The sequence below is a fragment of the Watersipora subatra genome, chromosome 9 (genome assembly GCF_963576615.1).
Source record: "Watersipora subatra chromosome 9, tzWatSuba1.1, whole genome shotgun sequence".
Classification (NCBI taxonomy): Eukaryota; Metazoa; Bryozoa; class Gymnolaemata; order Cheilostomatida; family Watersiporidae; genus Watersipora; species Watersipora subatra.
This window is the reverse complement of record NC_088716.1, coordinates 32,470,195-32,495,422: the sequence shown is the minus strand read 5'-3', so window position 1 is coordinate 32,495,422 and position 25,228 is coordinate 32,470,195. Positions and strand designations below refer to the sequence as shown.

Below are 25,228 nucleotides of genomic sequence, written 5' to 3'. Positions count from 1 at the left end.
TGACTAACACTGCGTGCTATGACTAACCTGTGCCGTTATGACTAACCAGTGCCGCTATGACTAACACTTCGTGTTCTGAAACTGTACAAAAATGTAATCAGACAAGCAGCTCACCCATTAGATTGTTAAGTAGCGGAGAACTAAACTTCTTCTCGGAAGTCGTCTCTGACTTGTTAGCCATGAGGCCCTGCAAGAGCGGAGACTTGAAAGAGCCTGAACTGGTCGAAGGAACAGGAGAGCTGGACGTCATCGAGCCGGTCATGGATGTAGACAGGCTGGCTGGTTCCGACGTAGCCTGAGGTCGATCCGGGGTGGGGCTGCCGGTCTTCACCCTCTTCATTATCATCTCTAACTTCTATAAGCAAGCGATTAATGGTCATGAACAGTAGAGGTGGAACGAGACATCTCCAGTATTGACCTGTCTCGTCTCGAATCAATCTCTTCTCGACCTAACTATTGCCAAACTTGAGACAGGAAATAGAACTAGAGCGCCTGTGCACGGAAACATGGCTTCTCGCGCAGACCTGCCAACCCAAGAGTGGGGCAATGCGTGAGATTTGGTTTTGGGGCAATTGATGTATCAATGATAGTATATATAAAATCGTGGAAATTGGGGCAAAAATCTCACGCATTTCCATTTTTTCTTTGGGGTGATTGCGTGAGTCTCACGCCCAATGCGTGAGAGTTGGCAGGTATGTTCTCGCGGTAACAACGACTCCATATATTGTAATGGATTGCGGGCAACTGCCTTTAAAGTTATACCCGGTCTGTAACAACCTGTTGTTATTGATTATGTTGGCCACCGAGTCTAATCATGTAGTCCAGACAACGGCCCTGTTAATATATTGTAGTCCGGTTCTGTGTCCTTAAAACAGATATCGGGACGTATCTAATTACCCTCCAGATAATCCGATTTAATAAATAAGACTGCTGCGGGTAAAATATCTGTATTTTATCGTATCGTGTCCAAACACCAACTGCCATTCATAAAATTCGGGCCTCTTTTATATACTACCAATTGTGGGTAATACTTGCCCGAACACGGAGAAACGAACTAAAGGCTGTGTCGACCATAGTCCGTGTTCCGGGTAACAATGACAGTAATGTTAGTTCAATATAAGAATATAAACAGTATATCACATAATTTAATAAGTACAATTTAAATATAATTCACATACTACTGTTAATACACAAACCAAACTTAGCACAAATGAAACAATAAGAATGAAAATGTTATCGTTTGTTCATTTAGTTGTGGTACTTCTTTGTAGATCGACGGCTATCGGTTTCATTACACATTTCATTACAATTTAAAGTAAGACCTATTCACTAGATGGTAAAAATATACATATACAAAGCAATATGTTTATAATAATTGTTATCAATCAATCTCAAAATTCTGAGAAATATCTAACTTCGCTATTTTAGAGCTGTTTGTGTCACTTTTGTTTACAAAAAAGACATGCACATCGCTATTAAAATGTTGTATTTACATCGTTTACACAAGGAGAAAATTCACTTTAAAAAGAGGTTTATCAATTTCATATATCAAGTTTGGACTGTGGTAGTCCTTGTGTAGTGAAATCATCACCAAATGCTCATTATTTTACTGTCTCGAGTCTCGAATTTTTACAGGACACTGTCTCGAGCCTCGTCTCGAACTTAAAAAACCTGTCTCATTCTACATCTAATGAACAGAACAGTGAGCAGTGACTCGAAACAGTGTTTTTGCTACGCATTTTGCACATTACAATCACACATATATACACGCTGAAGTGAGCGCTAATTCTCTTTACTTAAACTGCGATGCAAATTATGTGGGAGAACAACGAAACAAGAAACGCCAATGAACAGAAGATAAGAACTAACAGAATCACGTCAAACAACCTTTTTTCTCTCCAGTTTCTCCTGTTCCTCCTTAGCAATTCTCTCTTGCTTTTCTTTTTCTTTCTTCTCAGCATCAAGGCGAGATTTCTCTGCCGCCTCCTCCTTGGCGAGCCTCTCACTTTCCATACGCTCAGCCTCCTCCTTGCGACGCCTCTCCTCATCCTCTATGGCTTTCTCGAGCCTCTCCTGTGAATCGTCGATTCAGAAAAAAATTCTCATTGAACTTAAAACTATCCAGTTTTTAATACACAAACCATAAAACAAAATGTGATTAACCACAATACAACTAGTAAAGTTTTGCGCATACTAATCAATAGACATAAATTTTTATGTAACTGTCACCTGCCACACCTGCCATATAATATCACCAGCCATATGACTATATAGTACTTTGACCAACCTGCTCCTGTTGCCGTGCCTCCGCCATTAGTCTATTCTGCTCCAACTCAAACTCTCGCTGTCGCTCTTCTTCCTCTCGTAGCCGCTGTTCATCGGCAAGACGTTCCTGCTCCTGACGCTGCCTTTCTTCCTCAGCCTCCTTTTCGGCCTTCTCCCTTGCCTCTCGTCGCTTTTCTGCTAGTTTAGCTTTGTATTCCTCCATTTCAGCATCCTGTTATTACATTATATATGTCAACAGTGAGCCAGTGTCTCATGGAGAGGGGACAACTTCACCAGTGTAAGAAGGCCATACAAGGAAGAAGTGACATGGTGGTTAACAGCACCGTTGATACTTGATGGAAATGGTCAACTAACTTAAGGGTTGTCTACCAACACAATCGCAGAACCAAAAAGGTTTTTACAAAAAAATATTACCAAGATATTCCGAGTTGTTTAAAAACATCAAATTAGACTTTAGCTGTTAGTTGGTTATCATTAGTTACGTAGTTACTCTCGATCAAAATACGACAGTAAATTGACTATTGTTTGACCAAATGGTTGTGTGCAAGCTCAAAAAAGCATGCATACAGCTCAGCATGCACACAGCTCAGCATGCCAGCGTGTGTGACACAAATTTCATGGCCAAAAGATGGATGCATTATGAGCTCGATAAAAATATAACCATGGACCGATTACCAAAATATAACCAAGGACCGATTACCAAAATATAACCATGGACCGGTTACCAAAATAAAACCATGGACCGGTTCCTGTCAAGAAAATACTGCTCATGAAAGAAAGATTGACATGATATACAGTGTTTGCATGCTTTGAATGAGTTCAGAGTTGTCCGCTGTTGACGAATTCGCACCCTACTATTTCGAAGATTCGGAGTTGTTTGGAGTTGAAGGTTCCAGGATTCATGTATTTATCAAAACAGATCTTGTTGAAGTAGACTCACATCAAGGTCTCTGTCCCTTTTTGATTCATGCGTAGTCAACTAGTTGTACTAAAAAGTAATTATTGCGTCATTCTCGTACTAGCAACCCATCCAGAACATGTAGATGTTCATGTAAAAAAAGTCAAGCAGAAACGGTAGTGAGTGGCAGTAAAAAGTTTTGGTAACAAAGACCAGCATCGGTTGTATGTTAAGTTTTTTTTACCTCAATTGGGGCGAGCTTAACCGCGTACCGATTCGGATCCATCAGCAGTGGGCCAAGTAGTAGTAAGTAGTAGTAGCAGTGAGCCAAGTAGGAGTACTCTCTTAGTGAATGCCTTCGCACAAATCTAATGAAGCGATGGTGTCGAATGTGTTCCGATTTTACCGCTTCTATGATTTGGAGTGGAAGTAACTCCAAAACCATTTGAAGCACGGAATTGTGCCAAAAACTGGCCACAACATATTAGAATAATAAATACAGTAGATGCTCCTATAACATATACTTCCTATAGCGTAAATTCTAGATAATGTAAAGAATCTATGTGAAGTTTTTGCTTCCTACTACGTAAAAAATTACATGTAACATAAAGTGTTAAGTCGGGCGAGCTCTCAAATTCGATTTGAATGTTAATTTAGCTCGCCGCATTTGCTAAGGAAAAAACGACGTGCATGTAGCGTTAAATTTATTATATATACAACTTTCGCACCAATCTAGTTCGTCGTGATAGATTATCAGATGTGTCGACAAAAAAGAGAATAGGACAGCTGCACATAGTTCATAATTACAAAGGCAATCGATTGGTGCAGGTGTTACATCGTCGGTCCACCAAATCGAATGTCATGAGTTGGAGTATCATCAAGAGTGCTCTTATCCTGATCTTGACCCCCGGATACAGATAGATGATAAACAGGTAGTACCACTTTTTGTGAATCACTTTGTTTTGCTTTATTGTAGACATACAAAATATTTGTTATTAGTTTTAGTTTGCAGAACACTACTGTTTAGAAAGAATAAGCAAGTTATAAATGAACGTCGAAGATGTGCGCTTCCATTAATTTATTGTACAATTATCGAAATCATGGTCAAGGAAATTGATAAGAAAAAGGAAAAAATTTGTCGATGCAGACCAATGATACTCCAGTTACGGTACAGCTTGCAAATTAAAAAAGTTAAGTCAAGTTTTTCCTTTACGCATGGCCAAAGGGGTCAGTTTGGAAAGATCTTGCAATGGATTATGCAATTTACAAATACAGTGCACCCTCAGGATACGATTATTCTGATATACGATTTTCCCCCTCGTGAAGATGAAAATGGCGAAGTTTTCACCTCATCATACGAATTTTATTTCAGCATATGAATTCAAGAAAATTTTGGCCCGAGTTCAAATTTGGCGGTCGATGTGCTTATTACGTATGCCGAAATAAAAAAGACACCGAAATACGGTTCGCCAAAAACAGTTTCACATCGTTCAGAAAAGACACGACTGAATTTTCTCAGGTCAACATTCCACATGGGAAATTTTGTGAAAAGTTCATAAGCGAGAGCAAATATTCATTTTTAGCGTTTTACTCCCTTTTACCAAACTTTTATTCAGCATATGAATATAACTACAAGTATCTATATTCAATTGGTTAACTATGGAATCTGACACCGATACAAACGTTACAAGACGAAGGAAAAAAATGATTTCCATGACAAAGTTGGAGATCATAAATAAATAGGAAGAAAGTGCCCTCATTGTTAATACTGCCAAGGAATATGGTCGCCACCAATCAACAACTGCAATTATTATTAAAAACAAGAAATCCATTGAAGCAAGGACAAGGAGCTTACAACTGCCGACTCGAAGGAGTTGAAGGCTATGCATGGGATCAGCATTCAAGAGGAGCAACAATTTAGTGGTGGTGAGGAAATAAAAGAGAAAGAAAAACTTACATCGGCAGAAATCAAGGAAGCTATAAGTTGGTATGAAAACCTTACTAGGCTCATTGAAAAAAAACGTCCAGAAAAGGTTCTCACAGGCCGTGTTATGGGCAACATTAAAGAAAGGTGCATGAGCTAATTTAGAGAAACTTTAAGGAGTCTTCAGAAACAGACTTCATTGAATAGATTTTTATTCAAAAGAAAAGAAGTGTTAAAAAGCACAGATGATAACAGTGAATCTAACAAAAGCTAGAGATGAAAGCGTAACTGGAGAAGTGCTATTAGATTAGGTCTTTTAAAAAGAATCTTCAACTTTAAGTGTTTAATTTACTGATGTGGACTGGTACATATATACATACCGTACAATACATGTATAATGTATATACTTATTTATCTTCTTTGGGTGGCATGTTGTTCATGTTTTATCCATTTCATTTTGTTTTATTTCACGTTCTATTGATTTCATTTTGATTTTATGTTTTATTTTCTTGATTAATCATGTTTTTGCAGGTCTGTTTTCTACTACATAAATACAAATCATTGCATGTTACATACAACACATGTATGTTACTCATATATAACTAGCTACTCAAGATAGTTGACACATCTACATCACTTTCTGGAATTTGCTAAAGCCCATTTATACCCTCAGAGATGTCAAACTCTATTGTACAAGGAGCCAAAATTCAAAACTCAATCTAGGTCGCAGTCCGAACAGGATAAACATTTATTGAACACACTAATACTACATGTCTTCGGAACATAAATATGAATAAAAACAGACCAGAATATCACTCTGAAACAAACTTCAGGTGTAGTTGACGCTGTAAGTACGCAGCAAGGCAGCTGAAGCAATGCATTATAGGATCTGTAGTTCTGTGCACTATTATGTCATCAGTGCTCTATATCGATGGGCCACGATTAACAATGTGTAACGATCTTGCGGGGCAAATCTGATCACAAGGCGAGGCGGATGTGTCCCACCAGCCGTGAGTTTGACACATGTGCTCGAGGGTATGAAAACTTACAAACTTAAGTATGTATGGTTATATTGATTTTTGTGCAAATTTCATACATAACCAACTACAACTTTTTCTGGATCTTTCTACAAGCGTTAGCTAGCGAAAAATTTTCTGAATTGTATCAGCATTTACAGTGCACAAGCGAACATCATCCTCAATAAGTGATCAAGAAAGCATTCTTCTACATTGCACCAAGTTAGCTTGTTTTCTTAGAGCACTATCTGCACCAGCAGGAAAGCTGTGTCTTCCTGGCCATTTTTGCTTTTCAGGACCCAAAAGTGGTTTCTTTTTTTTTGATACGGTAGAAAAATTGGAGTTGCGATCCCTTCAACAGGACTAGACAACTTCTTTTAGCCTGCTGAAGAAATTCCATTTCATTACGTAGTAAAATTTATTTTCAGGTGTACAGTAACATATTAGCATTGATACGTCTTTGCCTCCTCTCTACTCTACCCGCTACATGTACCAGCTCAAGTCACTCTAATGGTATGTATGTACGTAGTGTATAGTAGCTAAAATTTCAATTTTCTTTTCGATGGCCATTAAACGGTCAAGTGTGCGGAGAGGCCGGTCTCAATAACTGCATTGCTCGGTCTCCTTTTTTGTTGAATTGGATTGAAAAAGATTTTAACGTGACACGCTAAATTTTATAGTAAAAGTTAAGACAGAAACTAATAAGAGATAAAACTTCAGTGATAAAAAGTTAAAATTTAGTAAAATAGTTAGAAATACATACTAAAACTTAGGTTTAAGTGTGAGTATAGTAAGCTAAACTTATTTGAAGTGAATTCGAAGTTTATGCTATAAGTCTTGAAGGTAAGAAATCGTTACCGTACGTACTGCATTTAGTACAGACATTATAATGTTGCATTTTATTGCAGATCATAACCATTAAAATACACTAAATACTAGAAATTCCACTGTTATACAGCCCACGACCAAAGTGATAATGGAAAAAAGAAAGGGTACTGTTGGTTGTTGAAAAAGTAGTTCTCAGCAGGAATTGACAAAGTATAGTGTAAATGAGACTTGTTTGAAATATAAATAGAAATGTTCTAGAAATAGCTTGAAAAGCTTGGTTTAATACAATAATAAATCCCACCTAATCACACAAACAATCACACCTAATCTACTACTATCTCAACCCTGTTTTACAACGATAAAAAAATATTAATTAAAGCTGCAGGCCTAACCTACTGTAATGTATGTAGTTTAACAACAATAAGGAAACATGTTTATTATAACTCTGAAATGCAAAATTAAAAGTAAAATGGCAAGCTACTGTGTACTATACACAGTTTGAAAGTTGGTTGCGTTGAATCTTTAACAGAAAGCAAGTATGAGCATTCACGCATCTGAAGGTTTTTAGCAAACTGCTGCAAAATAAAAAATGTTCTCGTCATAAAGGGGCATTGTAGTTCGGCCTTAGCTTGTGCATAAGTTGTAAAGAATTTCGGCTAACGTTTTAAATAATGAAACCTTCAGTGATTGGACAAAAAAAAGCATAGGCTGATAAACTGTGTACCACAATTTCGCACCTGTAATTCGGTCTACGCCTCAAACGGTCTATGTTTATTACAGAAACCTTCGAATAAATTCGATTACAAGTAAACAATGTCATAGACTGGTGAAATGAGCACGGTTTTCTCGTGAAATGTGCACTGGTAAATAGTTCTACTATCTGTCGCACGGCTTTATTGGCGTATCGTATTGGCGTATCAGAGAATGAGAGGTCGGAGAATGAGAGGTCGGAGAATGAGAGCTCGGAGAATGAGAGGTCGGAGAATGAGACGTCGGAGAATGAGAGGTCGGAGAATGAGAGGTCGGAGAATGAGAGGTCGGAAAACGAGAGGTCGGAGAACGAGAGGTCAGAGAACGAGAGGTCGTGGAACGAGAGGTCAGGAGATGAGAGGTCAAGAAATGAGAGGTCAGGAAATGAGAGGTCAAAAATGAGAGGTCAAAAAATGAGAGGTCAGGAAATGAGAGGTCAAAAAATGAGAGGTCAAAAAATGAGAGGTCAGGAAATGAGAGTTCAGGAAATGAGAGTTCAGGAAATGAGAGGTCAGAGAACGAGGGGTCGCGGAATGAGAGGTCACAGATTGGATTAAACCGAGTGTGACCTAATGCGGCACCATAGATCAACTGACAAATATCAGAACTTCACATTTACAAAGGTTCATCTTTGAAAAAATCAATAAAACTCTGGTCATGTCCGTGGCTACATGTGTTCTTCCCAGGGTTGGAAAATACCACAGTTTTTATGAAAAAACCAAGTTTTTTTGGTTTAAACCGGTTTTTATGGTTTAAACCGGTTTTTATTCTTTTTATAATTTTATCAAGGTTTTTGCAATTTTAAGTCTAATTAACATCACTTACTATTAATAGCTGCATGATTGAGTATTGAATACATATGTGGAATCATCTGTTAAAGATGGTACTGTGGGAGTTATGGGAAAAAAAGGGAAAACATGGAAATTTCAATATGAGTCTTAAATCAAACATGATCGATGAAATACAGAGCAGAAATCTTATCACATAAAGTGAATATATTACATACAGCGCTATGTATAAGTAGAAACTTTAATCCCAGTGATTAGTCGTGTGGTAGTGTAGAGCAAAGCATAATGCAGATGCATTGCTAGTGTTTGGAGCAGTGGCAGATGATTCAACTTCTATCACCTGAATATTAGCATCACTGTCTAAATTGGTGTTTTAGCTCGACATTTTGCTACGTGAGCTTTAAGCCTATCTGCGTGACCTCGCGTTGCGACAGCATACCTATTACATTTTGCCTTAAAACCTTTGCCTTTTAAAACTTTTCAAAACACAACAAACTTGATAAACTGAATTCTAACAATCCAACGACTTTAGCTTGTGCCCAATAAATGAAATATTAGTTTGCAAACTTAAAGCTTTTGCCCAAAAAAGGATCTTATTGTTTTAATTTCTAATTATAAGTAATCCTTTTTCAATGGCCAGACTTGAGAAAGTATTCATTCATTATTAGAAACGATGATTGGATTAGTATATTTCACATGGTTTTTATATTTCATCAGTAAAGAGATCATCATATCACTTGATAGAACCAATTTAAAATGAAATTCACTAATTCATTGTTGTGCTAGGATATCATGTAGTTTCAACTTGAACTCTGCCATCAATTTGCTACTGTGTCCTAAATAAACTTCCACAGCTGATAATTACAAATAATTGCATTTCTACCGCACATGAACCACTAGGAGCTTAAAATATTATGTTTTTCACAAAATCATAATGAAAAAACCATAAAAACCGGTTTTTTCGGGTTTAAACCAAGCCAACCCTGCTTCTTCCCGCCTAATCATACCTTGGCTGATCTCTTTGACTCTTCCTTAGGGGATGGTGCAGTGACTGATACAGTGCCAACTTCACCCTCCGTGGACTTCTCGACATCAACATCGTTCTCAGCTGCTGCCTCAACAACACCAGTCGCCTTAGTATCTTTGGGTTTAGCAACAATCTCAGCTGTTGGTGCTAAACGAAAAAAGAACAACTCAAAATAGATATTAACCCAAGACTTCTAGATTTGCTAAACTATTGCTTCTATGCTATATAAGCCAAACAATGATAAGAAAGCAAGCACCAGGATAAGCACCAGGATTAGCACCAAGCTGCCAAGTTATCGCTAAAGGTTTGACGAAAGCTCAAGATACAGACAGAAGGTGAAGTAATATCTGCTTAGTTTTTGGATTTAAAAGTTATATACAGCTTCGACATAAATATAATTTTATAATAATAATAAATTTAGTACATTCAATTTTGTGTTTTTTATTTGCATAATCAACGCAAGAGTTTAAATGTTTTTTTTTATGCTTGTATGGCTTCAACAACAATAAAAATGCTTTGGTACAATTCTTCTGATTAATATTCAAGAACACAACTCCTTCTGTTAATTTAAGGGTTGCATGTAATGTTGAGTTTATGGCGTTAGCTTACTGGCATGAAGGAAATATTGACAACGGAAGTTCAAACTGGCTTTTATAATAAAACAGCAGCACGCTGACTACAGAGAACACATCAAAACTGGAGATATGTATCAAACAACTTCTGCCCATAGAAACTTTCACTTAATAATATAATGAGGCAGAATTCATCAAACCAATAAAATCTACCCACTCGTTGATCTGGTGCCTTTAGGAGAAACACCGCTGTTAGAATCTTTGCTAGCTCTCCTACTACCTCCTGGCATTGCTGCTTTGCTTGCGGGTTTCGCCTTATTTGTGGGTGTAGCTGACTTGCCTATTGATGCTGCCAGTTTGCTGCCGGTGGACACAGCAGGTTTACTACTAGTGCTCATTTTATTGGGTGTTGAAGTTTTTTTTGGAGCAACAGGTTTTACAGGGTCAGTACTCTTGGACTTGGCTAGAGGCGCGCGTGTAGGAGCCTGCTTGGTAGAATCAACTTCCTTTTTGTTGCCAAGATGAGCTCGAGATATATTTCCAACTGACCTTGCCTGTCAATATAAATGATAGCATTCTACGTCCTACCTGTATATCGATGAGCAAGCAATACTTGATGCTATGCTAAACTCATCTATGCTAATATAGTTGAAAAGATCAGACAAGATAACCCTCCTCTCCCCCTGCCCAGCCTTCCTTTTTCCTTTGCCACAGCAGCAACGGGGTAACCATCATACAGATGCACTCCACAAAATTAACAACTCTGAGAAAAAATTTATAGAGCATATGATCACTAGGGAAGAACTGCAAATGTAAAATTCCAGCCTCTGGGTAAGCACAAGTTATTAAAGACATTAGTACTGAAGATATCAATGCTCAAGTCGTATAATACTGAAGATATCAATGCTCAAGTCGTATAATACTGAAGATATCAATGCTCAAGTGATATAATACTGAAGATATCAATGCTCAAGTGATATAATACTGAAGATATCAATGCTCAAGTGATATAATACTGAAGATATCAATGCTCAAGTGGTGGAGTAATGAAGATGCCAATGCTGACCTGCTAGAGGACTGAAGATGTCAATGCTGAAGTTTTAAAATACTGAAAATATTGACGTACATGCAATTGCAGAAAGTGCAAAGATGAAAGTCACATCACAACGCTATATTATATTATAGTGCTATAGTATAGCACTATAATATAGCACTATATTATAGTACTATATTATAGTACTATAATATAGTACTGCAACACATAAAAATAGAAATGTCCTACTTAAGATCGAGCCTTTGGATCGTACCACATCAACTCACCTCTTGTCTAACAGCTTTAGTGACATAAAGGAGATAAAGAATAAGAATGAAACAGAGAAGACGTATGCAAGCATGGATAGCTGACTGGCCAGTACTCACAATGCAATACAAATAATAGTAATGGCAACTGCTGAGTTTTGGGTAAGCGCACACCACAACACTCAATTTACGAACCTTCCGCATTCGACTTGGGCCGACAGCATCTGCTGCCGATGTCACTAGACTAGTTGACGCACACATAGACTACAAGAATCATTAGCAAGTTTATATTGCGGAGACAAAAAATTCCAAGCATCATCATTGAAGAGAAATCCTTTTTTCTAGAGTAATGTTATGCCTGTCCCTTATAAAGCAAGTTACTGCAGACAAGTATAAACAGGTGAAGTGTTGCTGCAGACAAGTATGAACAGGTGAAGTGTTGCTTCAGACAAGTATGAACAGGTGAAGTGTTGCTTCAGACTTCAGACCAGTATGAACAGGTGAAGTGTTGCTTCAGACAAGTATGAACAAGTGAAGTGCTGCTGCGGACAAGTATGAACAGGTGAGGTGTTGCTTCAGACCAGTATGAACAGGTGAGGTGTTGCTTCAGACCAGTATGAACATGTGAAGTGTTGCTGCAGACAAGTATGAACAGGTGAAGTGTTGCTTCAGACAAGTATGAACAAGTGAAGTGTTGCTGCAGACAAGTATGAACAAGTGAAGTGTTGCTGCAGACAAGTATGAACAAGTGAAGTTAAATTACTGAAGGAATCGACAAAAGTAAACAGCAAATGTGCTACAAAAAATTCTTTTTGTGTTGCAATGCCTATGAAAAATATACATATTGGCTGATTCTTGAACATACAATTTGCTTTGCTGTTTTTTTAAAAAGACAATTTTATTTGTAAGTCAGGTCTTTAGTATGTCTGGTCAGCCTACTTTGTCATAACCTTTACTTGTGTGTAGAGTCAAACCTCTACACACAAGTACAGTCAAACCTCTACATACAAGTACAGTCAAACCTCTACACACAAGTACAGTCAAACCTCTACACACAAGTGCAGTCAAACCTCTACACACAAGTACAGTCAAACCTCTACACACAAGTACAGTCAAACCTCTACACACAAGTACAGTCAAACCTCTACACACAAGTACAGTCAAACCTCTACACGCAAGTACAGTCAAACCTCTACACTCAAGTACAGTCAAACCTCTACACGCAAGTACAGTCAAACCTCTACACGCAAGTACAGTCAAACCTCTACACGCAAGTACAGTCAAACCTCTACACGCAAGTACAGTCAAACCTCTACACGCAAGTACAGTCAAACCTCTACACGCAAGTACAGTCAAACCTCTACACACAAGTACAGTCAAACCTCTACACACAAGTACAGTCAAACCTCTACACGCAAGTACAGTCAAACCTCTACACGCAAGTACAGTCAAACCTCTACACGCAAGTACAGTCAAACCTCTACACGCAAGTACAGTCAAACCTCTACACACAAGTACAGCCAAACCGCTACTGACAGGTACCGTCAAATGACAATTCTTCACATGCAGAGATTTATCTGCATGCCCCGATAATGCTCAATAATCTACAACAAAAACTAAAACTAATCATCACACTTTTTTCCAGTAAATTTAAATTGTTTGATAAAAGTCTTATTTTTTCACCTTGACTGCAAGAAATGATTTCAATGTATTTCAAGAGCTGATTCCCAGCATCTATTGTAAAGTAACACAGTAGATGCTCCTATAACGTATGAGCGTTATAGGAGTGTAACGTATATAATGCTCGTATACCTTCTATAACGTATACCTCCTATAACGTATACCTCCTATAACGTATACCTCCTATAACGTGTACCTCCTATAACGTATACCTCCTATAACGTGTACCTCCTATAACGTATACCTTCTATAACATATGTCTCTTATAGCGCATACCTCTTATAGCGTATACCTCTTATAGCGTACACCTCTTATAGCGTATACCTCTTATAGCGTATACCTCTTATAGCGTATACCTCTTATAGCGTACACCTCTTATAGCGTATACCTCTTATAGCGTATACCTCTTATAGCGTATACCTCTTATAGCGTATACCTCTTATAGCGTATACCTCCTATAGCGTATACCTCCTATAGCGCATACCTCCTATAGTGTACACTTCCTATAACGTATTATAACGTAAAATTACAATTCATTATGTATGAAATTTATTTTCAAATGTACAGCAACATAATTAGCGTTGATACGTTTTTGCCTCCTCTCTGCTTTGCTCGCTACATGTACCAGCTAAAGCCATGTTACTTCAAAGGTATGTACGTCCTGTATAGTAGATAAAATTTATTTTATTTCGGTAGCCATTATTAAATGGTCAAGTGTGCGAGAGGCTGCTTTCAATAACTGCATCGCTCGGCCTTATTGATTTAGGTTGCAAAAGGTTTCAACCAGTCACGCTAAATTTTATAGTGAAAGTGCATATAGGAACTGTTGAAGGATAAAATTTTGTGATAAAAAGTTGAAATTCAGTAAAATAGTTCAAAATACGTACTAAAACTTAGTTTTAAGTGTGGGTTTAGCAAGCTAAACTTACTTGAAGTGAATTCAAAGTTTATGTTATGCGTACCTTTTGAAGGTAAGAACTCCTTACTGTACGTACTGAAATACACACATTATAATTTTGCATTTTATCGCAGATCATAACCATTAAACTACACTAAATAGTAAATACAATACAGTTACTGTAGGCAACTATAATTACTAAAGTTAACATACTATTTTGTTGTTAACAAAAATGTACACATTTTTATTAAAGTTTGATGATTTTTACCAGGGGATGTTTGCATTGTACAATTACAATGGTCTCTATAGCCCTAAATACGAATTTTTCACCATACGATGCCAACCCTGGAACGGATCAAGATCGTATCTTGAGGATGCGCTGTATCAGGTTCGGCGAGCTCTCAAATTCGATTTAACGTTAATCTATCTCGGCGCGAATTTACAAAAAAGCCACATGTATAGTGTTATATCTACATATTATATACGTATACAACTTTCGCAACAATTTAGTTCGTCGCGATCGATCATCAGATGTGTCGACAAAATAGAGAAGGGTAGCTGCGCATTGTTCATAAATACTTGGGCGATTGATCGGTGCAGGTATTACAGCGTCGGTCCACCAATCTGAATGTCACGAGTTAAAGTATCATCAAAAGTTTCCTTTTATTCCTTTGGAAGTCAAGTGAGTTTGGAAAAAGCTTGGAATGGATTAGGACATTTCTATGTATTCTACTGTTCTTATGTAAAATCCCTATAACGTAAATGTTTCTGGAACAGATTATTTACATTGTAAGAGCGCCTACTGTATTATTACTACACAATTCCTACATGCACATAAAATTCCCTTCGAAATACTCCCGGAGCAATCAAACCCGTTAGAGAGGAACATGGTCACTGCTGTAACTGCTAAGTCTGTAATTCTACAGGATTTCATACAATTTGCCCTAGTTGATAGGAGCTATATACAACACAAGCCATTGGTGATTCACCTTGGACATAGCCTCTGCTTTAGCTGCTCTCTGAGCTTTGCTCGGTCTGTCTAGGGTCTTGGATCGAGACTCAAATGTTGCCTCTTCAGCTGACTTGGTAAGAGACGAGTTTCTAGTTGCAGACGAACTCCTGCTTTTCAATGAGCTCTACAAAATGAAAAACAACTGATCAGCTTTCCACTAACCGCCGTGAAAGCCAATTTCGTGTTTTAAAGTTTGACTCCGATTTCAAGCAAATAGTTAGCTCGAATTGGGGCTTGGATTCTGAGAAGTCCGTACCTCAAGTTGCTCGTATCTCAAGTTGCTCGTATCTCAAGGTATTATTGTATTTTAAAACGAAGACAACTAAGGCTGTACGAATCACCTTGAACAAATTTTCACACTTAACATCACGGACCACAGATAATGCTAATAAATGACGGAATTCTCATGATGCTTGTAAATATCAAAAGGCAGCTCGAGTCAAATACAACATTATCAAGATGGTCAGACGTAGTAATTCGACTCTTTTGTGCTCTACCTTTACTGATGAGCTACTGTCAATATCTGAGCTTGCAGATTTCGTCATCAAATCTGATGGTTTTGCCCTTGGCTTGTGATCTGTTGAGCCGCCAACGGCGGGTTTCTTATTAGTGTCAGCTGAAAAAAGCAAAAAAATGAACTGCATTAGCTTAACAGTTTCTTTGAGGTGAAATAGAACACAACCAACATTGTCAATTATGTCTACCAGAATAAAAATGCAACATAACTCAAAAAGCATATCGATACATCCTAGTTTTTGCAGTTTTAGCAGTAGCAGAGAATCGACTGAATTCGAGGAGTAAAGCTGATCCTCCAGTAGGCCTAATTTCACATAGAGCAGGCCTAAATGGAGCAGAGATATATTCTTTGAAATAGAAAAGCGAGTTAAAATAGTGTTAAAGCGAGTGAAATCAAATGAGCGGTGTGACTATATGAAACACATTATCAGCAAGCACTCTCCCAGCGCCTAGTATAGGACAGACTCTATGGAGGCAACAGTCAGAATAAAGAACTGCATCCGTCGTAATAAGATGAATCTGAGGAGCTGAATTGAGCGCAGCAGCAGACCTGGAGAAATACTGATGCCAATGAACAGATTCTTAATTTCTACCATGGGACCCCTCAGATTGGAAAAGCTTGGATACACTGGCATAGCGAATGCTATAGTCAAGGTATTAGAGCCAGATAGCAAAGCTACTCAAGTGCGCCCTACCACAGCAATAAAAAATTTCTGTGCTTAAAAGGCGCAGCAAATGGAGGTTAGCTTAGCAGACAGAGCCGAAACTGCATTGCGAGAACATTTACATGATCTCCGTGGATGAGACAATCCGAGTTTGCTGATGTCTCCAGTCGTCATAGATCGAGAACCCATTGCGGTGGAGCGGGGGGCATTGAGAGGTGTCTGTCGGTCTGGACGTTGAGATTTAATGAGTTCAATGGGAGGAGAGCGAGGAGGGCGGGGCTTACTTACAGAAGATAGGTTGGTATGAGAAGCTGTAAGGCACAGTCAAGTTGTATGCTTATAAATAATATAAAATAATATATAATAATATTTAACAACAAGAAACAGTTAGAATGCACTCAACATAAATATCAACATAAAAACTGCATTTGAAACAGTATAAAACATTACGGGAATAGATGGTCTCGAAGAAACATTATATGAGTTAATAGCAGGAACTGTGGGAAGCTGTATGCATATGTCATTCAGGAAAAATACAAAATGTTACAACTGATCCAAAGAAAAAGCAACTTAAGAATACTATGGCAAACTTAGCTACACGGCATACCAAGATGCTACTTAGCTACACGGCATACCAAGATGCTACTTAGCTACATGGCATACCAAGATGCTACTTAGCTACATGGCATACCAAGATGCTACTTAGCTACACGGCATACCAAGATGCTACTTAGCTACACCGCATACCAAGATGCTACTTAGCTACATGGCATACCAAGATGCTACTTAGCTACATGGCATACCAAGATGCTACTTAGCTACACCGCATACCAAGATGCTACTTAGCTACATGGCATACCAAGATGCTACTTAGCTACATAGCATACCAAGATGCTCCACAAAAGCACATACAGTAGGCGCGCCTACAATGTAAATAATTCGTTCCAGGAGCACTTATATTACATTATAGGGATTTTTAAAAAACAGTAAAATACATGTAAATTGCCGAATCCGTTCCAATATTTTCCCAAACTCACACATACAAAAAGGAAAAACTTGACTCATTTAATTTGGGAGCTGAACCTATATTAGTTTGCATCGACAACTTGTCTCATTTTTATGATCAACTTCACTAGTTTTATAGACCGTGATTGAGGTAATTTTAAAATAAGTTGATGGAGAGCGCACACCATCGACATTCTTTACAACGATTTGCTTATTTTTCTAAACAGCAGTCTATTCTGTGAAGTAAAACTAATAACAAATTTTCTAAACATCTACGTGAAAGCAAAACAAGATAGTTCACAAAAAGCGGTACTACCTGTTGGTCGTCTATCTGTATCCGGGGGTCAAGATAAAGATAATAGAGAATTTTCGATGATACTCCAACTCGTGACATTCGTATTGGTGGACCGACGATGTAACACCTGCACCAATCGATCGCTTTTGTATTTATGAACAATTGCGCAGCTATCCTATCCTCTGTTTCGTTAACACATCTGATGATCTAACGCGACGAACTAAATTGTTGCGAAGGTTGTATATATAATAAATACGACGCTACAAACACGTCGTTTTTTTTTTCTGCCAGTGCGGCAAAAGAAGTTAATGTTCAAATCAAAATTGAAAACATGCCCGACTTGACAAGAAAAATCTTCACATAAATTCTTTACGTTATCTGGAATTTACGTTATAGGAGCGTCTACTGTATTGTACTCCGCCTACACCCTACCTTAAGAGAATGCGATAGACATATTACATAAACAATTAAATATTACATTACGTATTACATAGATAATTAGATACCGGATAGAGATGGCTTAGACTTGTTCTTGTCGAGAGGCTCCGCCTGGAGTGACCTTGCAACACTCAGCCTAGCCACACTCTTCTTCAAGTTATCGGGCAATTCTGTAGACTTGGCCCTTGTGATAGGCGCTGCAGACACGAAGACCAATTGAATAACTACAGCCAACAATGTAGTGGTAGAGTGGAGTAGGCATGAAAAATGCTGCCCTGCTGAGCTTTATCTATCGAGGCTAAGATGAGCTGGGCATATACCGTGTTATGTATTATCCACACAGAGCAGAGCTACCAACTATCACATTACAGAGTGTATCTTAACCAATCTCTATAGGTTACACAGAATAATTTAAACATTCGAACTTACACTGTAAATACATACAAAATGTTCGCAGTGATTTTAATTGCAATCTCTTATGCCAGTATATATTATGGTACGGATTTCTAACTAATCATGACGCATAGCGATGCAATAATGAAAGAAAATGCATTCTACAGAGCTATGGAAACATTTGCTATGGAAACATTTGCTATTGCTATGGAAACATTTGCTATTGCTATGGAAACATTTGCTATGGAAACATTTGCTATGGAAACATTTGCTATGGAAACATTTGCTATTGCTATGAAAACATTTGCTATGGAACATTTGCTACTGCTATGGAAACACTTGCTATTGTAGAAGGGTGAATGATGAAAAAGAGTACACAAAGCAGGGTCCAGGTAAAGCTGCATAGCTGCGTACAATGATTGCGAAAATAGCCTTGGAGCACAAAAAAGCCTCAAAAAATCCAAACATCTCATGCAGAAATCATCTAGCTACTAATCTCTCTACTGTTAGTTTAAGGAACACAAGATTCATGCAGGTCATTCGATTTGTTGAGATCTGCTAACAGACAAATTATCAAATGAGTTTAAGAGCAACTTTTGACTCGCAATTTACTGGTGCAGTATGATAACTCCCAAGTATAAAACTTGTACTCTTTCAAAATCGAATTATTTAGTTGGCAGTAAGAAGACCTGCCAACAACCGCTTTCACGACATTAAAAATTCTGTAATCACCATCCGACTCTGCCTGATACAAGCATCAGCAGTGTCAACCAATCTTGACAGCCTCATTGGATAAAGGAATGGATGTTTTGACCCTTTCTTAACAAGCGCTTAGGAAAGTAGAAATTCCACTGCAATAAGACCTATGCATGCAAAAATCAGGAAATCGTGCTTCGGACCTAAGAAAGAGCTCATCACCAGACGGACGACCTTCACCCAAGCCACCGAGCAACAAGCATGCAGTGAATTAACGAACAGCGTGTGATTGGACCTATTACCTCCGCCACCCTTAGCCCCAGGCCTGGTAGCTGCACTCGGACGCGTCGAGCTCCGACTGAGTCTGTCCCCAGCCGAAGCTGACTTGGGCTCCGAGGAGCGAGAGCGTATAGTGCCCTCGCCAGAAGAGCCAATGAGCATTATGGGAGAGAAAGAGATGCGAGGTTTCCTTCGTTGTCCTAAAGCTGTGCAAATTGTAATAATAGCAAATAATACAAGATATTAAAATGAAGAGCAGCAACAAAAGAGAATGCTAGCAGGATAGAGACTACCATGGATAACACAATCACACAGTCAGATACGTCAGGTACGTCAGGTACGCCACGCAGCCAAAAGAACTTTCAATGATTCTTTCATTAGCAAGAACACTCTTTCATCAGCGAAGGACTCACCGTATGAGATAGTTTGTCTGGCATTTGCTACATTTTTGGGAAGAGCCTTACTAAACCTATGCCAAGTATTTAATGATAGTATTAGACTACATGTATAATAGCACAACAGACTATAGTAGCACCTGACTATCAATGGCAAGGAGAGTGTTCAAACCAGCGGTAATTTTTGACACCGATATATTCATGCATTACATTCGTCTTATATATATATTTTTTTATCGAGGTAAAAATCATGTTTTAAACTGCATTAAATAAATGGCAGTAAAAATATAAAACATACAAAAAACCATAACGATGAGAACAAAATATTATCAGCCAATGCAAAACTATGAACGGTTTAGTGATACAAAATATGAGAGACTAATGTCTGCACAGAGCACTATTTACATTTCAAAATATATGAGACTAATGTGCGCACAGAGCACTATTTACCTTTCAAAATATAAGAGACTAATGTGCGCACAGAGCACTATTTTTACTTTTCAAAATATGAGTGACTAATGTGTGCACAGAGAACTATTTACCTTTCAAAATATGAGAGACTAATGTGCGCACAAAGCACTATTTACCTTTCAGAATATGAGAGACTAATGTGTGCACAGAGCACTATTTACCTTTCAGAATATGAGAGACTAATGCATGCACAGGTTTGCACATAATTGAGCAGCTACTTATTATCTCTGCTTTATTGACACTTCTGCTGGCTCACGGCAAAATAGACTGCCAGAATACTAGTATATATAACGGAGATAACGCTACACGTCGTTTTCTCTCTCAAGTGGGGCAACAGGGAAAGCAATATTTTTAGGCTAACCACGAGCTGCCCATTATTCAAATCGTATTTTAAAACTTGAGCCGACTTCCCACTTTACGTTACGTGGAAATATATAAATATGTTATGTTACATGGAAATATATAGATATGTTACGTTACGAGGAAATATATAGATATGCTACGTTACGTGGAAATTCTCAGGTAATACGAAGCAAAAACTTTACATAAATTCTTTACATTATATGGGATTTACGTTATAGGATTTCTATGTTACAGAAGCGTCTAATGTTAATCAAAAATGTAACAAATCCCTTGATTTACCCAATTATGCCAAAAGTTAAATTAGACCTGAACCCATTTTTGGTATTATGTTAGGTTCAGAAACTGATGAACCAGTTTTTTGCAACGGAAGAGAAGGTGCAAAGATGTGCAAACGTTAGAAAATTATTCTATAATTAATGTACTTGACGACAAAATCAACAATCCTGCCAGTCTCGATGTATATAGCTTTACTTCTGGCACACCTTCCAAAGCACTCAGATGAAAGTCATCGAGTTTGTACAGTCACCTTGTCAATGAAATTTGATGAGCCACCTGATGAGTGGGAAACCCTTTCTTGTTTCCCCGCTCAAGCTATAGTCCGACCTACACAGTTATACAACTAACTTTCCTGCTCAAGCTATAGTCCGGCCTACACAGTTATACAACTAACTTTCCTGCTCAAGCTATAGTCCGGCCTACACAGTTACACAACTAACTTTCCTGCTCAAGCTATAGTCCGGCCTACACAGTTATACAACTAACTTTCCTGCTCAAGCTATAGTCTGGCCTACACAGTTATACAACTAACTTTCTTGCTCAAGCTATAGTCTGGCCTACACAGTTATACAAATAACTTTCCTGCTCAAGCTATAGTCCGGCCTACACAGTTATACAACTAACTTTCCTGCTCAAGCTATAGTCTGGCCTACACAGTTATACAACTAACTTTCCTGCTCAAGCTATAGTCTGGCCTACACAGTTATACAACTAACTTTCCTGCTCAAGCTATAGTCCGGCCTACACAGTTATACAACTAACTTTCCTGCTCAAGCTATAGTCTGGCCTACACAGTTATACAACTAACTTTCTTGCTCAAGCTATAGTCTGGCCTACACAGTTATACAAATAACTTTCCTGCTCAAGCTATAGTCCGGCCTACACAGTTATACAACTAACTTTCCTGCTCAAGCTATAGTCTGGCCTACACAGTTATACAACTAACTTTCCTGCTCAAGCTATAGTCCGGCCTACACAGTTATACAACTAACTTTCTTGCTCAAGCTATAGTCTGGCCTACACAGTTATACAACTAACTTTCCTGCTCAAGCTATAGTCCGGCCTACACAGTTATACAACTAACACTTAGATCTGTAGATAATGGGTATGCTCAACAACCCTACTTATTAGTACAGTTAGATTAGGAGTTATCTCATTTTTGTATTAATGGCTAAAGGTTGTCCACTCATGCATGACCAGACAACTCTACCCAAAGCATGTCAGCTCATGCGCGTGCGTGCACAGCTTACTTTTAAACTAATGCACAGATGAATTGCTTGCACAGTGGTATGTTTCAGCAGAATTACTGAGCACCGATACGAACAAACATAAATTTTTTGTTAACTAAATCTGTATAAAATATTAATTAAATAACACCGGCCAGTGGTCAATAGAGCTCCACGAGGCATGTCTTTAAATATTTTCAGAATGAACTTCTATGAAAAGGTAGTCTGATACATGATTTCATAAAACTAAAAAAGTATATATTAATGTCTATTTTCAGGCATAAGATTACATGATTTTATCTCTTCTACATTGATCTACAGTTCGGTGACCATAAACAATAACAAACCTCTCAGGTTTACAAAAGGTTTAGACGAAAGAACAATTATAAACTGTTTTACATTGATGCCTGTGACTATTTGATTGTTCTCAGCCAAATCAGCGCCATGCACTACACTATCTCTCTCTCTCAAGCCACTACTTTTAGATAGAATCTAAGAAAGGAATCAACAAGTGAGAAAAAGATCACCAAAAAAGAAAGACAAACATCTCCATGCAAATTGGTTTAAAGAAGACCCTAGTGGTGCTACTTACAATGTTCAACACCTTCACTGTTAGACAAGCTAGTGTTTGCACTAATACGACGTCGGCGTGCAGAGGCGTCGGGTGCCCGTCTCGCACTCGCGCTGATGTTGGTTGTGCTCTTAGACAACGGCCTCGCTATATACATAGCCGAGGTCTCCGAAGTTGCATTGCGGGGTGAGTGCCCGTCACCGGGAGTTGCTGAACCAGGTCTAGGGGAATCTAAACAACAGGGAGTAAACCAAACATGTCAAAAGAACCTGAAGCATGCACATTGACTGTTAGGCATGCTTACACAACAGCTGTAGTATGCACACATTGACTGTTAGGCATGCTTACACAACAGCTGTAGTACGCATGAAATGAACTTGAATGCATAACACCAAGGCAGCATGCTATATCCTATGAAAAATGGCAGCACAACGTCAGAAAATGTATTTCTTTGTATCGCTATGTTTCCATGAAGCGGATGATGCAGATTGTCAGTTGCGCGCACCTTGAGTCACCATGCGATAGCAAAGGGATAAATGCTTCAATGGAAATTCGCATGTTGGGGATTAACGCGGGCTTTTTTAAAAAAGGATCCAGATTTTTATGCCAGAGCTCATAGCCATGCATTTGCAACTGCTCAAAATGAAATAAAAACTGAAGTGTAAAAATGTTTAAAATGGAATAAATAGCTAGCATGGTATTTTCTTGTGCATTTTTCCTTAGGGTTGTTTACATCTTTCGCAAGCATGAAAGATTCGGTGAAAATTTGCGAGTAATAAAACTCGCGTCTTGATGATACAAACCTGTGGAGTAGCCGTATCATGGAAACATAGTAATTGATCAGTATTTAATGTGGAAGACAAATGCATGAACAGACAATTACCCAAAAAAATGGTCTGTCTCAGCACTAGTAAAAAGAGGCTGACTCCCACTGCAGGCAAGCGAGCACAAGGAAGCAGAGGCAGCGCGTAGCAAGCATAGGTGCACCAGTGGATAAGGGAAAGAGCTCAAGTGCTGAAGGCAACAATGCTGTATAGCAAGAGTCATATATCATATATTAGACGCTGCCGTTTCACCAGCTTAACAAGTCAGCACTCCTTAAGCAATTCAGCGAACTTTCCAGCGATGCAATGGTGAGTGGTTAAATAACACACGCTGTTAGTGGCAGGATTAATACAAAATATGGGCTCCAACAAAAACAGTTGCGGCGTCTTCGCTATTGTTGAGCATACCCGTACCTTGTCGCCGAACAATGTAAATAGGTGAGGTGGGTCGGCTGCCACCGAACACTAGCTCCATGTTTGACAGCAAATCTGATTGCGTTTAAAAAAACGCAAATAATCACACTGGTTAACATTATAAAAGCGCAGAGTATTGTCTGCAGCATTTAGTCAACAGAGAGGAAATACATGTAGAGAGTGCAGAGAAAACTGAATCTGTATAAAGAAATGAGTGCAGCGGGTCTAAGCACTAGACTATTTTAAACAATATCAACAGGTTCCATAGTCAAGTGTGAAAACATGGTAACTGCAGCAGAAATTGCGATCGATTCGAAAGCCATTATATTGGACTAAATTGTGTGAAACACTTCTGCTGGTGTTATCAAGCTTTCAGCATCAATATGAGCAATTGGGGCACCATTGGCTCAGCTTTGGTTTCCATCTGTTGTGGCTCAACTAAAAGGAGCTATCCACGCAAAGATAAGAACCCAGTTATGCACTCATGCGCTATCGTTCTTTCAATGAGTTGGTCAAGGAACTTTATATATTAAATGCGTATGGTAATTGTCAAACAATTTTGAAAAGAAGTTCATAAATGAGAAGTTAGGAACCAAGGCTAAGCACAAGCCAGCTGGGTGCAAAACGCGTTCGATTTAGGCATTTTTTATGATTAAAAAGGGCGCTTGGACAAATCTACACAGGCATAGGAAAACTCATTCATAAAATCTTATTCATTTTATAGTTTCGTTATTGGCATTAAAATAAAAAAAATAGAATATGACAAGTTATTTGGGTTTTTAACTGCTTAATTAAATGTGATTGGTAGAGATAGCCGGTGTTCCTCGATTGGTTGGAACCTGCGAAATGGTTCCACGAAGAGCAGGACTACGGCCGCACCGATGGGAAAGGTGAGAAATGGAATGTTAACTTTCAGTGACAAACAATAAGTGGCAAATAAATGGAGAGACGAAAAATAAAATGGCTACGATGGAAAGCGACCAGAAACTTATCAATTAGGAATGAAATGTCATCTTGTGAGTGATTTAAACACCTAAATTACAGCTCAATAAATTTTTCGTTTATTTTGTGGATGATAGGGGTGATATGTTGCAGAGAACTTCAATAGAAAAATATTTCGACTAATCAATACAAATAACAATGCTTCGCTCGCTAGTGTCTTCTGTCAGCAAATATATATATTCGCTGCCTCCACACAGTACATTCTCCTAAATAATACAAATAGAAGTTGAAAGAAAGTTTATAAACACGTGTGACTGACATGTGTATGCATTTCATAAGCACTTCATACTTTACATAATACCCTACAGGATGAATTTATTCGCGGAGTTATATTTTGCGAAAATTGTCTTTTCATGCATATTCGCGGATGAATTTATTCGCGGTTGAAAACTGCCACTCTCTAGAAAAAGTTAACTCTATT

General features: G+C 38.3%; 1 protein-coding gene across 11 annotated transcripts in view; it reads right to left on the bottom strand.

Moving 5' to 3' along the window:
- Nucleotides 1–25,228, bottom strand: part of LOC137403917 (MAP7 domain-containing protein 1-like) — an 89,597-nt gene that overhangs the window by 19,828 nt on the left and 44,541 nt on the right. For 4 of the 11 annotated variants that reach the window (XM_068090034.1, XM_068090035.1, XM_068090025.1 and 1 more), the window contains 12 exons: nt 22,589–22,798; nt 19,289–19,471; nt 17,966–18,094; nt 16,282–16,470; nt 15,476–15,594; nt 14,956–15,102; nt 11,584–11,652; nt 10,307–10,643; nt 9,498–9,664; nt 2,288–2,497; nt 1,888–2,073; nt 115–355 (listed from right to left, as the gene is read on the bottom strand). In XM_068090034.1, coding sequence (XP_067946135.1) covers nt 115–355; nt 1,888–2,073; nt 2,288–2,497; nt 9,498–9,664; nt 10,307–10,643; nt 11,584–11,652; nt 14,956–15,102; nt 15,476–15,594; nt 16,282–16,470; nt 17,966–18,094; nt 19,289–19,471; nt 22,589–22,798 — 2,187 coding nt within the window. Of the gene's footprint in view, nt 1–114; nt 356–1,877; nt 2,074–2,287; nt 2,498–9,497; nt 9,665–10,306; nt 10,644–11,583; nt 11,653–14,955; nt 15,103–15,475; nt 15,595–16,281; nt 16,471–17,965; nt 18,095–19,288; nt 19,472–22,588; nt 22,799–25,228 lie in introns of those variants that run through there. The other 7 variants (XM_068090036.1, XM_068090028.1, XM_068090026.1 and 4 more) reach the window with 7 other exon arrangements.